The 16,675-nt window shown below is 40.2% G+C and overlaps 1 protein-coding gene across 1 annotated transcript; it reads right to left on the bottom strand.

The window, feature by feature from the left end:
- Positions 1-10,110: 10,110 nt before the first annotated feature.
- On the bottom strand, positions 10,111-15,717 carry LOC124183065 (RNA exonuclease 1 homolog). Its single transcript, XM_046571063.1, has 9 exons — positions 15,383-15,717; positions 12,887-14,535; positions 12,435-12,801; positions 12,215-12,363; positions 11,581-12,045; positions 11,150-11,447; positions 10,836-11,001; positions 10,463-10,722; positions 10,111-10,339 (listed from the first exon to the last, which is right to left on the bottom strand). Exons 1-9 carry the CDS (start codon positions 15,480-15,482, stop codon positions 10,254-10,256), a joined length of 3,540 nt encoding a protein of 1,179 aa, XP_046427019.1. The 5' UTR covers positions 15,483-15,717; the 3' UTR covers positions 10,111-10,253.
- Positions 15,718-16,675: the final 958 nt, after the last annotated feature.

The raw sequence follows: 16,675 nt of genomic DNA on the forward strand, positions 1-16,675 counted from the left end.
TTCCTTGTAAGTGAGTCGACAATTAAACTATCCATGGTATTACGAGTGATTGAATACGGGTCAAACCGTAAATACCGTCACCAATTCGACCATGATTTGAACATTGCCTAAATACCAGTGCAATATATTTGTACTCCGTATTTGAGCCTACATGGTGTCAGAGTACTGTCTACGTGTGTAATTGATTGTCTTGGTGTTCGTGTGACCATTTACATTTCTGGTTAATGACTTTTTGACAAGTTGAAAGTGTCGGTAGACATTTGTCAGACTAAATGGAATGTCAATCGTCTAGACGCCAACTTAACAACTTTTTTCATCGCTCATGAAAATTAATTTCCATCAAGCATCGCGAATCTGGACCGAAAAAATACGTACATGAAGTATTCGAGCAATTATGTGAAATTTTCTATTTCTTTTTGTCGCCAATTCCGCACAAAGGCTGTTTCTACAAAACAAAAGCATGTTCGAATAGTGGAACCATTCACATGGCACAATTAGGATGGACTCTCCAGGCAGCCGTGTATACAGAGATCCGCACCGCATGGTCGGGGCTTGCAGACAGTTTCACTGGACGAAACTGGAAGTTGTTATCAGCTATAAATGCCGGGTGGAGAAGGGGGTTTCAGTCTATCGCTACCGCTGTTCGATACTAACTTCTCCTCGTCGGGATAGAGTTGATTATAATGTGACGCCTGCCGACAAGGTGCAGACCTATAGAATTACGATCTGCAGAAAGCTCTCAACTACAGGCAAGAACCGCATAACGCACGTTTCTCATTATTCAAAGTTTAAATATGCGGCGTTTGAAATGATTTTTATGGTCTTGATTCACTTTTTCCACAAAAAAAATTCTCATCCACTTTCCGCGGTATATTTTCGCGGATCCAGAGCTGCGGGATGATCGCTTGGATCAGATTGCTGAACAAAATTAGTGCATTTATTGCAGCGAAACTAACTATTGGCACCTGCGGACTGCACGACAGCAAATGAAAGACAAACTATTGGAAATTCCAGCAGCCGGATGCAGAGCAGTCTGGCTGGTTATCCGATTATCCGATTCACCGGAACATTCACGTTTTGTATCCGTTAGCGCCATTTGCTCCCATCCGCTTCAATGGAACCCTAACCAATTCCCCATCGATGGTTACAAGTTTAACATTTCTCAATGCATCAGCCGCATACATCAGGAAATCTCAGAGATTACTGATCCGGCCTTCAGAATCGAATAGTGTCCATATTCCATACACGATAGTTACCGCGATTCCGTGTGGAACCGTTGATGAGTATACATCAGGGTGGTTCTTAAAACGGTCATGTTTTAATTTCGACCGATTTCCCCATTCAACGCTCTCAGGGGCACATTGAATCTACCGAACGGATTTCGATGAAATTTGATAAAGTGGGTCTTCTCTGGGTCTCTGATTACGAATCTTGACTCGAAATTTCAAAATTCAACATGGCGGATGCAACATGGCGGAGCAAAATACCAAAAGTCACTTGGTGTTGCCATATTGGATTCATAATTTTGAATCTTGTAATTTCGAGTTCGGATTCGTAATCACCGATCCAACAAATCCCCCAATACCAAATTTTATCGCTATCCGTCCGGTATGTGTAATATGCCCTGAAAGGGTTAAATGAGAAAATCCAACCTCTTGCTGACACGGGTTAGAGTTGAGATAAAGACGTGAAAAAATAATGGAATTATTTTTGAATTGTTTGGAATGGATTGGCGACCTGAGCCGGTCGAAATTCAGAAATTACCTTTTCAACGGTCACCTTAGTTACATACATACGGTTTCTTATACTCGTAAAGAAATCCAAGAACATTAACTCCTGTACTGCCCGAGTTTTTACTGAATTGTCTTTCTTTGGCTATTCAGAGTGGCGCGGATCGATGGATTTCGCTCCGTTCACCGAGGCGCATCGGCTCCTTTAACAAGGTTCTGATTAAAGAATCCAGAATGTAACTCGAGACTGGGGTGCTGAGATACAGACAAAGCGTTCGGTGACACGAACTAAAGCTGCCGTTGGAGATTGTCGGATGAATACTTATACTCACCGAAGTTGAATATCAATTCATGCGATATAACCACACAAACTATACCACGGTGAAGATTATTATTCATTTATTGCCGACTCGATCATAATTTTAACTTTCTTGAACTGAAAAGCGGGGCAAAAGCAGCATATTGTTCCCTCTAAACTTTTTTCCCTAATCTGCGTGAAAAGGGTAGCAATTTTCTCCCGCATTTGCGGGAAATATGAGATCGTTGCAAATTATTTTTTCAGTTCTCTCCTTTTTTCATCTAGTATTGGGCGCCGACAGTTTGCTAGTTGGGGAGCGGGGGGTTTGTGGTGAAAATTGAAAAAGTTGGCAAAACCGGCCGTATGTATTGTTATAAACTTATTACGCGTGAATAAAAAAACTATGAAGATTTTTATATACTAATACTACTACTGCTACTCTTATCTTCTAATTATATGCATTTTTTAGAACGAGTTTTTCAATTATTAATCCAAGTTCTCAATTTTACACCCAATATTGATAACGATATATCGAGTCACTATTTTCAAGTCATTAATGTGGCCAGAATTGAGTCGGAAATAAAGTCCTATATGTATGTAACACAGATCTAAAAGTCGACTTTATTTCCTTGTTACATAATGTACTATTATTTGGACCTTTTCCAAGTTCAAAAGGCTTCGGGCCTTTGAGTCCAAGATATCAATCACTGCAAGGCATAAAAATAAAGTCATGACTCTTCGTGCAATTTCTATCCGTGGCACCGCCCAGGCATAATTGTTCGGTTCCAAACGACCTTTGAGTGGGCCTGGTACATCCGGTGTGTTTGAACAACGGTGTGGGCAGTAAGGGTGTCATGCATCCAGCGTGAACAATGTCATTAGATGACGTACACACACATGACACGCCTCACACGTGACGTGACGTATGCCGAGCTAATGTCAGGACACGTGCAGCCGTTGTCATAGCGAAGCGTGCACCAGGCGTTGGTCAAACAAAAAAAGCTCCCCCTAAACACTGGAATTTCATGGGCTGTTCGCCATTTTCAAAATACACCCCGCATCACCACGGGAGGATTTCACAGACGAGTAATATCATTCGGCCGAAGGATGTAACGGAACAAAAAAATACTAGGAGGACATGGAAATTTCAATGAATAAGGGCTGCTTCTTTTCAACCCCCAGCATACAGCGCGCCTCGTTTACCGCCTCTGGACTTGCTCCGTGAAATCAATCGATGACAACGTTGTGCTAACAATATACCGGCTTCTCTACATTTACATGCGGCTATTTGCGAATGCTCAATAGAACCATTGAGCAGAGCATGGGGCTCTTTTCGACGTTTGCATACTGAGAGGTTTAAAAAAAATATCGTTAATTAATGAGGATAATGAAATTCAATGGAAGCGGTCGTGGATATTTGAAAAAAAAAAATATATATATATATATACATATATCATGGGGCTGTCGTTTATGGTCGAAATATTCAGCTGCATGATTTACGTACCTATGCGAAGAGGTTGAGTGGCATCACGTGAAAGCAGACACCTAATTTTAGAATCTATTCCTGATTTCCAACGGTAGCCAATGTCGATTCGTACAACGAAAATGTCCACATCGTGAGAAAATGTTTTCAAAAAATGAATTTGAACGGACATTTTTCTTACTGCGAAGCAGAAGTGTGAAGGATCGAAGGACTCTGCAGGGTGACATTATGAATAAAATTCCGTTCGAATATTCCTAAACTGCTGTACGAAACAACTTGACTCCTTGACTTTTTCAGACGAGAGGGCGTCGCCCTAAGGTTCCTGCGAATTTTTCAACCTCATTTCGCTTGATTTTGCTGGGTTCGGTTCAACGACGCGATTTCGCACACAGAGGACTACCCGAATGAAAAGGAACTCCTCGTTTATTGCGTTAGGTGCAGCGCTCGTTCGAATTAATCGATTCCATCACCACACGGGTTTGCAATCTACAGGGTTCATCGTTTCTATCGGTCCTATTCAAAACCTCAAATCCCGCAACGCGCCTCCGTGCACACGTGTAGTTCTACGACATTTCACGGTACTCCTTTCTTCGTCTTGATCGTTATCCTCAAGAGTCGTGCATCCGGAATCGCAACGCTCGGCGTGGATGCTATTCACCAATAAAATCGTCTCGGCTTATACGTGCTTAGCTGTTGCGTTATAAGTATTTCATTATTTTTCTCATTTCGTGAATTGGTTTAAAAAACTAGCGGCTTTAGACTGGCCACGAGCCAGCCCTCAAACTTCCCGTTCTCACACTGCAGATTCCAAGTTTATAGAGAACAAAAACAATAATATCGAATTCGAATTTCGAACTGTAAATTCAGATTCGTGGTTAATGCTTTTAGAGCCCTGGGGTACCACATTACATGAAAATATAACGATATTTTTTATTTTAAACCATTGTAATGGATGCAACATTACAAACTTTGCAAGTCTGACCTTGGGCTCGTTATCGGTGACCGAAAAGCCTCTGTCTATCAATTTCTATCAAAATTGAAATATTTTAAGATTTTTTTCACCACATTGCACCGCCATTTCGGATTTCGCAATCTGACTTCAGATTCGTGATCAGACACCCAAAAAACCGACGAGTACCAATTTTCATGAAAATCCAAATGTTTTTTTATTTCAGCTTATTGAATACGCCGAATTTAAACTTCGCAAATCTGACGTTAGATTCGTGATTAGGGACCCGAAGAACTCCATAGCACCAATTTTTATTCAAATCCGTTCAACCATTCTCAAGATATCATGATTTTTGATTTTTTGAAAATTTGATATTTATATAATTTAAAAGGTAACGTAATCAGTACCAAGGTTGGAAAAGCCGCGTCGATTGATAAAAAAATCATTGAAACCCGGTAACTCGTTCCCAAGATATCGTCGGGGAAAAAAAATTGATCACATACATACACGCGTGCATAAATACGCGCAGACGTCCGTCCGAAAATAATCGGGGGTGATTATCTAGACCTTGAAACGTCGAGATCCAGTGAAAACTCGACTGCTTATTCCCGGAGTGATTAGAATAACTTCATTTTTTTCTCTTTCTGCGCGAGTTTTTTGCATAAGATCTGAAAATATAGACGATACGGCGTTATAAATTTTGCCGCTGTCTGTACGGAAGGTATTCATAAAATAGCAAAAACGTAAAATGCAGACGCGCTCCGTCTGTCTACCTCGACGCGGCGGGTGATAGAATAGCCTGCGGTTGTTTTAGGGCGTGAGCCGAGAGAGGAAGAGAGAGGGAGAGAGTCGGGCCGTAGAATAAATTTTCTAAAAGCTGTAGGTATGTACAATATCGTGGCATGTATTCTTGGGCAGCGCAGCGCCCTCAGCCAGGGTTGTGAAAGCCGGTCTCAACGCCTCTTTATTCATGCATAAAATCTATATTCTTTCGAGGAAACAACCTCTCTTGTCACCGTATTCACCTGCACAGCCTGTACTAGCGCACAGCCACGAGCAATAATATGGGGCAAGTTGATCACGTTTTAATTTTTTTTTTTTTTATTTTTCTACTTCTTTTAACCGGTAGCTTATAGAGGTAGTGCCGACGAAGATTTTAATCAACATTTACCTGTCCTTAGTGTTCAGGTAAACAATATATTGTGAAATTACGCAAGTCGTACAACTGGTGAAGTTTTCACGATAATTTATCGTTATTTTGTCCATACGAATTACACAGCTCTGTAACCAAAAAACGGCACAGGTTTTTCATACTGTTACTTATAGATTTTTAATCACTGGAACCGGGCGAAATATTCAAAAAATTCCGCCACGTGAGGTTTTTTCTTGAACTCGTGTCTGCAATAGTCATTTACAGTGAAACTCCGGCTCAACTCAAAATCTGGTATCCTATTCTTGACTCTAAAAATCCTGTGGAAAAGTAACTTCTTATATTCATTTAATATGTATTAGAGTGAGACTCAAAAATACATACAAAAAGAGAAAGAGAAAATGAAAAGCGTGTTCGGAGAGGTATTAAAGAGAAAAAGAAAAGGTATCACAGGCAAAAAGATTGATCACGGAATGTTAAGTACGTTTCATGAAGAAATTGTTTGTTTAATTTTATAAGAAATATTGTGTGGCTCATTGCTAATGAAATGGTGGTTTTTTCATTATTGTTGGGCTTTTCTTTTTATGCAAACACCTCCTACTCTGCAAAAATACTGTACACGATGGAGGGAAACGGCTGTCATTTTTTAATTCAGCACACTCGAAAACATAGTATTTACCAAAAACATGGCATTTAACTGAAATGAAATATTTTTTTGCAGACCTGTTTTATTTCCATTCTTTGTAACCAGCAGCTTTTTGTAACAAGGCTGCAACGCACTCGAGGAAAAACACGCGGAAGAATAAGAAACTGAAACACTCCGCGGAGCTGCAGATTTGAATAAGATTATTTTCACTCGTCATTAATTCGTTACAAACGGACGACTCGGTGACTCGCCTAGCGTGTAGAATTTAATCCTCTTAAACGAGTCTTTGGAATCAGGGGGTGTATTCTAGCGACCTGCGTGCTCCTGCAGTGCGCTTTAAAATACCTTTCATTTCAACAGAGTGAGCGAATAATTTCTCTTCTCCTCTTCCATCGCCCGCGCTCCATCGACGAAGAGACAAAAAACGTCCCGATTACAGCCGTGAAACGCGACGTCGTCGGATTGATCGGGGAATTTTCATCCCCCGCAGATGCCGCAGCTGCTCTCATTTATCGTCAGCTATGAATAAAACGGGGAGAGGATTAGGGTCACTGGCTGGCTACAGCTTCCTGTCCGACTTCTGCATCCCCCTGCAGTCTGGGTGCATGTGCTGCAGTTTATGGGCTTAGAACTGCGCCCAATATTCCACATCGGAATCGCGAAAGATACGAATCCTGCAATTCGGTTCTCGAATCTCTTCGAATCGCGACTGAAGCGGAACTTGGATCCCCGTAAAGAAGTAAAAAAAGAAAAAGAAAAAGACAAAAATCGCGATGTTCCGCCAATCTTTTCACCCTCCGTTCGTCGCGGTCACGCATCTTTAGATGTATACGTGCGGCTGCAAGAGAATCGGAGAAGAGGGTACTTCGCGGTGCCTTCCTGTATATTTATCAAGTCAAGGCGTCACCGGGAATTTGAATTGCAAATCGTGAGTCCCGGCGTCGCGGTGCTGCCTCCATGTTGTGTTATGGTCTGCTTATACAGGAAACGAGGGTAGCTGAGCTTGGATTTCAAAATTTTAGGGCAACAGCTTGTTGCCGCGGCTTACGGGAAAAACCCTAATGCGATCATGGGGGCTTTTATCGTGTAACACGACTCATGACCGTTTCACCGCGAGCTCAAACGGTCCGCTCATTCTTCGCCACGGAGGCTTGGTTAATCATGTTTGAAATTAATATAAGCCGCGTATTTCGGTGCATGTGAGGCGAGTCTGACTAACACTGCAAGTTATGCATTTCAATAGGGTCATTTACCCACACGTACTCCACGGCATAACAAATTCAGCGTTAATCAACCACAGTGGGTATTTCTAATTATGATTTTAATTAACATGTTGTTGCCACTGCTGTGGTTGATCACGGCGAGTCAACACTGGTATTACACAGATGTACTATACGTATACTAACAAAGGCCACAAAGAAAGTGGTTTTTGTTTTCGAGTTTATATTTAAATGAATAAATTTTCATTCTATACATCGAATAATAACCAAAATTTGTATTTGTTACTTGTAAAGTTTGTTTTCATCTTTTTTACGTTGATAAATAACACCGGTCAACACGATTTTTGAATCCGATTTCGGTACGTCAAATTTAGATTTATTCCAGGTAACTAATGAACGAAAAAATAATTTTACTAAGCTCAAGTTTGCCTTTGTAGAAACAAGAACGATATGTCGGATTTTAAAAAAAATTGTATATTTTCTCAAACATTTATTATAAATAACAATCAAACAAACTTCAGTTTCGTATTTAAGTCACTTAAATTTAATGAAAACAGGTAACTTTTTTTAAAATCCCGCATATCGTTCTTGTCTTTACAAAAGCAAAGTTTATCTAATAAAATTATTTTTTGTCGTATTAGTTAGGTGACAGAAATGAAAATTTGACATCTAAAACCCGGACTCCAAATTCGTGTTGACCGGTTTAATATTCCACCAAAAAGTATAAAGTATATAATCACCGCATTTTCCTTCGGTATAAAACAAACGAGATCTACAACGACCACAGCTGCAGAGTACTGAAAATCAAAAGTAAAAAAGTATATTCTGTTTGTATTTCAATCGTACGGGGAAATAAAAAAAAAATTGTAACAATTTGCAGAGCTAATAATTTATTTCACAGAATAAACAGCCTGTATTGAATTTCCGTTACAGCCCGTTTCGTGTGCATAGGTATACCTGTAACCTGTAGCACCGGCACGACTGTGAACCGAAGCAAAGTTTTGACGAAAAACGGTCAACACACGGTGATTGATAAATAAATAAAATGAATTCACACTCGGTTTGTAAAGCAGAGGTCAACACCACACAACAAACATTGAAACTCGCTGTAGGTACCGGTGCGTGTTTCAGATCGGATGCAGGTTTGCCTTCAACTCTGCGTCAACATTAAACGGCAAAATAATATTTATCGTCACGCGTGTCGAATCCTTCCCACGTATAACGACACGTGATTACAGCTCTGCCTGCCAACATCATCTTGAGTACGCGCGTGTTTCGCCTATATGCGTTGCGATTTCAACCGATCAATTATTTCCAATCCAAAGTCGTTGACCGAAAATTCATTTTACACCTTGAACTGAATCCAGGTAGGACTTGTACCCGTTCCGAGTTGTGGTCGAGGTCGTAACCCTAATCGGTCAATCGGGGTGAATTTCACCCCGAAAATTTTTCAAACTCCTCGGAAATGTTCTTGAATTTGTTACGGACCTTCTACTGGACACCATGGTTCATGCGAAATAGGGACTCTTTTTTTTTTTGATATTTTTGGGACCTTCGTCAAGTTTTCCCATGTATTACAATATTTAAACAATCAACAACAAGTCACTTTTGGGGTGAATTTCACCCAGTGTGACCGTTATGCGATTCTACCAAGGTGTGAACGAATAAGGTTAAAAATAAATTGGCCAACTTCGGGAAAAAAAAGGTTCAAGTCTTTGCTATTTCGACGCGGATATCCAAGATAATGCCAGTCTAAAAACTTCATTCCCACAAACCCATTCATTAGCGAAGTTTTGACCGCGGGCACGTTCTTCGAGTCACATATTCATGAGGCGTACGAATAGAGCGGGCGTTCCGTGTGGACTTTCGAACAATTTCGGTTGGTCCTAAAGTTCCCGCTTATAACATCTCGATGGTCCTTCGAAAGCGCCGCCTTTCACGCTCGGCGGTCTCTCTCTCCTCCCTGATTTATTTCCATCTTCCTCACCGAGTACCCACCAGCTGCAGCCCTTTCTCATCGGGTACAACGATGAAGAGACAAAACAAAACAGAGAGAGAGAGAGAGAAGAAATAAGAAGAAAAAATAACCAGGGCTTTCATAGGTCCGCTAAAATATTCATTGTCTTGAAATGGGTGTTTGTTTAGGGTGGCAAAGCAGGTAATAGTGTGTTGGCAACACTCGGGAAATGAATAAAAAAAAATTTAAAAAAAAACAAGAGAAGAAAAGAGAAAAAAAATTACTAGAAATTATCCACGCGTTAATAATAACGCATCACGAGCTCTGCGGGCGAGTGAAAAGAATTTACATGACGATTAAATCGTGGATGCAGGCACAAAAATTGTTCTTTGGGATTTTCATTAAATTTAAGCTTTATTTCTAAATACGGTAAGACAAGACCTTACATTTTTCGAATAATTCCAGTGAAAAATTCCGCTTTTTCAAAATTCTTTTCGAGCATCTGTCGTTGTACTTTGCTGTGATATATCGACGAAAAGTTGCTCAGAAACAGTGGCAAAAATAAAAAACATATATTAACCGTACGCGTATCCGAGTTTTTTCGAAGCAGTTTGGCAAAAATTGAAACAAAAAATGCAGTAGTGAAACGTGAGGAATAGAGTGAAGAGATTTTCAGCTTAATAGGTAAATTGTACATCAGTTATTGCAACGTATTGTATAAAACAATATGGTATAATTTATTAATCAGCTAATATAAACGCAATTAGCTACAGGCAAATAAAACGACTCTTCCTGATACTCGAATATCCCTTCAAACATTTTATTGCGATTTGGCTTCCTCCTTCAGCTTCCAAAGGACCAACTCCATACATGACACAGCATCTTCGTTACTGTCATGACCTCCAACTAAGAACAAAATAATACACCTATACACGCGTATAGCATTGTGTACCTGGAAACTTGTTAACGAGGTAGGTACATTCATATTCTTGCCCAATTCAAACTATTAAGGACGCATTTACAACGTACCGTCGTTTTGTATGATTTTTTGAAGATATTCCGAGCACAAATTTCTCAGTGCCCTCTTTTGCGGATATCCGTTACGATGAGGAAACATAACGCTCGTATCTACAACGGTATCGTGAACCAATTTGAGTGCCTTAAAATCACTCTCTAAGCTATGCCCAATGAGTATCGTTTTGTCAGAGAACATTGTCAATAGAGTGGCTTGTACATCTAGGAGAGACGTAGTGACTCCTTCCATATGTTGCTCTGTAATCCCTGAGAATCTGAATTGACATCACACATATATTTTTCGTCTTTCCAATTATTTTGAAACAGAATTCATCAATTCATATATTATCTTCCATCGTATTCCGATAGGCCAAGCTATATTTATTACCTTGTGTTATAGTCTATGACTGGATGAACTGGTTTAACTAATGTTTCGTAGACGACATTGCATTCCTCGTTAATCACCGTCACCCTTGTCAATTCGAGCCCCTGTGTTGTGTATGACATTTCGCAGTCCAGGGCGTAAACGCCTTGCTCTTCAACCGGTATGTAATCTACGGTAAGAATAAACTAAAGGCTAGTGATTTTCCTTTGAGAAACATGACTTTTCAGCCGGAATTTGTTATCATCTTATTCAAAGATGAGGGAACAACAATAGCAGGAACGAAGAAAACGGCTTCTTGCGGTCGGATTTTGGCTTACCTTTCGGTAAAGTTTTCACGTAACCGCGTAAATTTTTGTAATCAACGTATTCCCAAACGTGAGTTTTGGCGTCACAGCATCCAGTCGCAGATCCGTACTGCTGGCAGCAGCTGTACCTCCCCTCCCCTCTTATCGTAAACTTCCGACCCCAGTGATATATACAATTTTGTTGAAGCACCGCATTTCCGTGCTTGTCAACCATGTACGGCTGGTTGCAACGACTGCAGAATCTTTCGTTAGGCACTTTGGACAAAATTGACTGATTCCGGGTGTTGGTGACGTAGATTTTAACGCGACCCTGGAAACAAAATATTTTTACGCCATGTCGCTGCTTCCGGTTATCATCCGAATTCTCTATGATCTTGCCATAAAACCTGAAACGTGCATTCTCCTTATCTCACTCTCATAATGAGTGATAGCTAATTTTTTACCGTCGGTCCGTCTGGATGAGGCCTCGGAAAACCGTTGTCTTTGAGTTGCTCCTCGGTCATGATCCATTTGGAAAGAAGAGCGTAGAGAGTGGCTCCCTTGAACTCCATAACAGATCTCTTGGTTTTTACAACGCTCCATGAGCCTTTAGATTTACCCGCGAGAACAGCTTCGTGTGAAACAGTTCCGCTTGCTGGGGAAGAACCGCTCTCTGCGCTAGATTGTTGGTCCAATTCCTTTCTCAGACGGTGCGTGGCTAGCATACAAGAATTTTTGTAAACCGCTACAGCCTTGCAACGCTCGTGACACGCAAATTCTTCCCTCAAGGCTCGCTGCGCCGCATCTTCGCCGTTCGTATATATTTGTATGCAAATGTCTTGCATCATGTTCACATAGTACTGACGTACATTCAAAGGGAACTTCTGTGTCGCTACATGCAGTGGTTCTGGCCTTATAAGTTGAGGAATCTGGGAAAAGTTCCAGGTGAAAATTTGAAGTATAGGAAGCCGTAATGTTCCTAACTATTTACGTCAAACGCACCCTGACAGACAATCCAAGGTTTACGTATAATAAGTTTTTGGTAAATCTCAGTGGGATAAAAAGGATATTTTTTTATCAGGAACATCGAAAACTTACTATTTGAGGAACGTGGGCAACGCGAGATCCACCTTTGGCAGTTTGGGCGACCGTTTTACTTTCGGAATTCTTGTTCATAGCTTCAGAGACCTTTTTCTTAGCCAAGGCTAGAGATGTGGCATAAGGCACATGAGCTATCCTCAACCGGCCTGAAGAAAAACAAATTGGTAAACTATAAATCAGCATACGCGCGCCGTTTCATGGAAACTAATTGTATTACCATTTCCGTTAACAATCTGATCTCCTTTTGTCGCCATGTTTGTGGTTGGTTTATGCGAGGACTGAAATGCCGAAGGTGTTGCGTCTGAGGTCTGACTCGAGGTTAAGGACGCAGAACTCTGCAAGGCAGCCGCTGCTGCAACTTTTTCAGCAATCGCTTCTCTCATCAATCGCCACCTATCAGTCAATTTTAGGTGAGGATTCGGCGGCGCCTTTACCGGCTGGATTGGAGTCCTTTTATACTCGGTGTATTGACCGGCTGAGGCATGAGCTACTCTCTTCCGGCCAGGTTCCTCAGCCTCTTCGGGCTCTCGTCTGGGATGCTCCTTCACTCTTACTTCTTTGGGATGTTCCGTTACCTCGTATTCCTATTTTTGAGTTGAAAAAATAGATAATGAAATGGGACACAGCGATTAAGCTACTACAAATAATTCGAATCTGTTTACTTCATACCTGAAAAATTTTCAGACATTCTTCCTCAATGTCATGATCGGAGTCTGAGATCTCTAAAATTTCTTCCAAATATGAAGGCGAGCCTCGAAACCTGATCGAAGGGCTGTTTTCCTTTTCGTCATGATCTTCTGCGCTGCTTACTTCGTCGTCGCTCTTCTTTCTGGCCTCCGTTTTCTTGCTCGAACTGCTTGACTTTGTACTTGACCTAGACCGACTCTTGTCTGTTTTCTTTGAAGAATATCTATCTCTGCTTGACGACGAATTTGATTTACTTTTGTGCTTTTGATGGCTACTTGATTTTGTATGCTCTTCATTTTTGTCTTTATCCTTACTAGACCTAGAAGAATTTTCTCTTTTTTTTGAACTCTCCCGCGTACTGTGTCTGCTCTCCTTTCTTTCCCTTGAACTCTGCCTTTTGTTTTTATCCCTACTGGAAGATGAGGAATGATGTCTTTCCTTTGAACTAGAACTTGAACTATGTTTACGCTTTTCCCTGTCTCTACTCGTGTCCTCAGTGCTAGCTTCCTCAGAATCCTTTTTTTGCACTTTTCTGCCCTCCTTATCCTTCTCCGACTTATCCTTTGACTTTCCTCTCTCCTTGCTGAGGCTGCTGTCTCTCCTCTCTTGCGCCTTGCTGCTGTTACTAGCCTCCTTAGATTTACTGCCATTACGCTTATCCTCTGATCTGTTGCTCGATTTATGGCTTGTCTTAGGTTTATCTTCACTTCTAACTTCACCCTCTGCCTTATTGTCTCCTTTGACTACGCTATTTATCATCTGATCTGGCTCTTCTTCTTCAGAAAATTGGGCTTCGATCTCTGGATCGTAGTCCTGAGAATCCTGAATTTCTAGACGTGCACTGGCTTCTTTTCCGGCATTTAAGCTTTCGTCTATACTCATCAAAAGTTCACCAATACCAGGCTCTTCTAATTGCTGCACAGTTTTGAGCGGTGCTTTTAGTTTCTTAGGCACATACTCTTCGCGCCGTTTCTTTGACCTAGGCCGATACTCGTCCTTATTTTTGAAAATATAATCATTCGAATTTCCATCTTCATACGAGTTTGAAGACGAAGAATCAGACTTGACTGTCGGTACATAGCTGCGCACAAACGAAGCATCACCGCTGCTTGATATGGCCGTAGGTTTGTAAGTTATTTCGGTAACTTTAACACTTGAGTAACTTGGAGCAACACTTGCTGTATTGTCCAAGGAGTTTGCGATCTCTTGTGGGATGCTCAGCCAGGGCTTGAATCTATCCGGTGAAGACTTTCTCTTGATCGCGACTTTGCTCTCCCTTGTTGGCATATAGGGTACAACAGGTATATGACGCTTCTTTAGCTCAGCTATAGGCGTTGGATTATAAACACATGGCGTGGCCTGCACTGTAGGTTTAGTAATCAATATCTCTTGATGAGAAACTGAACCTGCCGCCGAGTTCAGAGTTGGATTCAGCTCTTCTACTACTCTTGACACAATTTTCTGTGATATTTTACCAGTCTCTGCTACCTTGTGATCAGCCAGTACCTTTTTGACCGCCTGAGAAACCAATTGTTGAAATGTATTCGAATCCGACGGACCTCCATCGACCCTTTCTTCTTCGTTCGTTGCCACACTCTGAGTGGGGACTCCAATGTTGGATGTTCCATCATCTGCGACAAACAACTCATTACAAAATTGTGTTTGGATCACTCTAAACTGTTCATTTAATCAAAACCAAACGAGGTATTCCTTGAACAAAAATTTTTTACACCTCGATGTGATTGAAAAGCATCATGGAATAATATTTGAAATGGGCTCCATTTTGTGAAATTTGTAATAACATAAGTGAAACTTGTTGTAATTTCGCAGTTATTGAATGAAATATGTTGATAAAGAACAATCGCCTGAATAACAGAATTTTTCAATTAGATTCACTAGCCTTGCCCTGATAGAAACTCAGTGTAAAATGTTCTTGCGCACTTTTATTTAAAAGTACTATCCCTAGTGTTGTGTTGTTAAGAAAAAAATTGTTCCTAAATTTTCTCATTATTGTACAGATTATACACATCTATGTAGTTATCATTCGACCAAATAGTGTCCATTTTTGTTGATTCTGAAAATCATCAAGTCATCAAATTTCAAGTGATGATTGCTTATACCTACACATGCTCACTATGATGTGCATGTGCAAAGTTAGATTTGTGTAACCAGCGAATGAATTGAAAATGCTATCTGATAACATTTGTAACTCATGGGGGGAATGCTATGGAAGACATGATATTTCGTCGGGGGCGGGAGGGGAAGTGGGGAGATTGAGAGGCGGATCCTATGTTGTTTCACTTGTCAATGAGAACATTCGCGTCGCAAAATTATGACCTTAAACACCCAAAATTGGATGCGACGCATCGACAGTTGAAAAAATTAGATGTGGATGGGGGGAGGGGAGGACGGGGTTATTTGGTCATGTTTTTATAAGGGTTCAGAAAGACATTTAAATTGTTTATTTTTCCTCATTACCTCTCCGTGGATGTTTGAAGTGGCAATAGGGCCTCTCGCAGAGTCCGTTGTCATAAAATGGGCAGTTTATTGTCTTGAAATATCCCGTCGACGGCAACATAACTGGATGTATCTCATTACTTCAACGAGCACATATTATCATGGTGACGAAAGAGTGGTCAGTTTAATTGTAACAGAAACAACCATGAGTTAACATTAACGATATGATGTCAACGCATCTTAATTATTTGCATTCATCTATTTCTTTACTTTTTACGTACAGGTGTATATATTTTTTTTTTAAAACAATTGTTGACAGATCTATCTATCTGCCGAGATATTATCAACAATCGTCACGCGCTCTACCCACGGCAAAAAAAAAAAAAACCAAGTGAAATGTTGGCGTGCAGATTTGAGGTTACGTACATTTCGCTTTGTGTCTTCCTCCACTGTATTTCTACCAATCAGTGAGAACTCTGAGAGGAGTGCCAGCGCCTACCGGCACCAAACAATTTCTTGCAACTCAATTCCGCTGACTTACGCCTGTCGGTAATCGACCTCCTTTACCACCCTACCAGCAGTGAATAGACATCAACAAAGAAAATAATTTTCTTTTGAGTTTATATTTAGATAAATTAATTTTGACTCTACATATTATAGAATATTAAGCAAAATCTTCATTCATTATTTTTAACGTTTGTCTTTCGTCTTTTTTAAATGGATAAATAAGTCTAGAAGTGTTTGGTTGATAGCTATGACCAAAAACTTGAAGAGCTATTTATAACGTAGAAAGGAAAGAAGCAAACTTTATGAGTAATAAATGAAGATTCTGATCATTATTTAATCTACAGAACCAAAAGTTGTTTATTTATGATTGGATATAAATTCAAAACCAAATTTCTTTCCGTCGACCTGTGATTAATTATTATTTTTTTAACACAAGTGATTTAAATCTGAAACTGAAGTTTGTTTAGTTGTTACTTACAATAGATGTTTGGGGAAATAGGTAATTTTTCTTAAAATTCGAAATATCGTTCCGTTTTCTAAGAAAACGAACTTCATCTAATGAAACTATTTTTTGTTTTATTAGTTACGTGGAATAAACAAAAATTTGACATCTAGAACCCAGACTGAAAATTTGTATTAACAAGTGAGTTGAGGATGCTTATTAAGGATACCACGTTAAAAAAAACGATGGTGTGGAAGCGAGCATAACATATACTTACGTAATTTGTTCAATATTAATAATTCTATCTGAGTAAGAATTTGTGTTTAATCGATTATTTTCTTAAAAGTTTTCTACATCAGGCAACA

Source organism: Neodiprion fabricii, chromosome 5 (genome assembly GCF_021155785.1).
Source record: "Neodiprion fabricii isolate iyNeoFabr1 chromosome 5, iyNeoFabr1.1, whole genome shotgun sequence".
In the NCBI taxonomy this organism is placed as follows: domain Eukaryota; kingdom Metazoa; phylum Arthropoda; class Insecta; order Hymenoptera; family Diprionidae; genus Neodiprion; species Neodiprion fabricii.

Excerpts from the sequence above, each read along its gene's own strand:
- LOC124183065 (XM_046571063.1), bottom strand. The coding sequence starts at position 15,482 with ATGTTGCCGTCGACGGGATATTTCAAGACAATAAACTGCCCATTTTAT. Across the intron at positions 12,802-12,886 it reads AATGTCTGAAAATTTTTCAG|GAATACGAGGTAACGGAACA; the intron begins GTATGAAGTAAA and ends ACTCAAAAATAG. Across the intron at positions 10,340-10,462 it reads AAAAATCATACAAAACGACG|TTGGAGGTCATGACAGTAAC; the intron begins GTACGTTGTAAA and ends TTTTGTTCTTAG.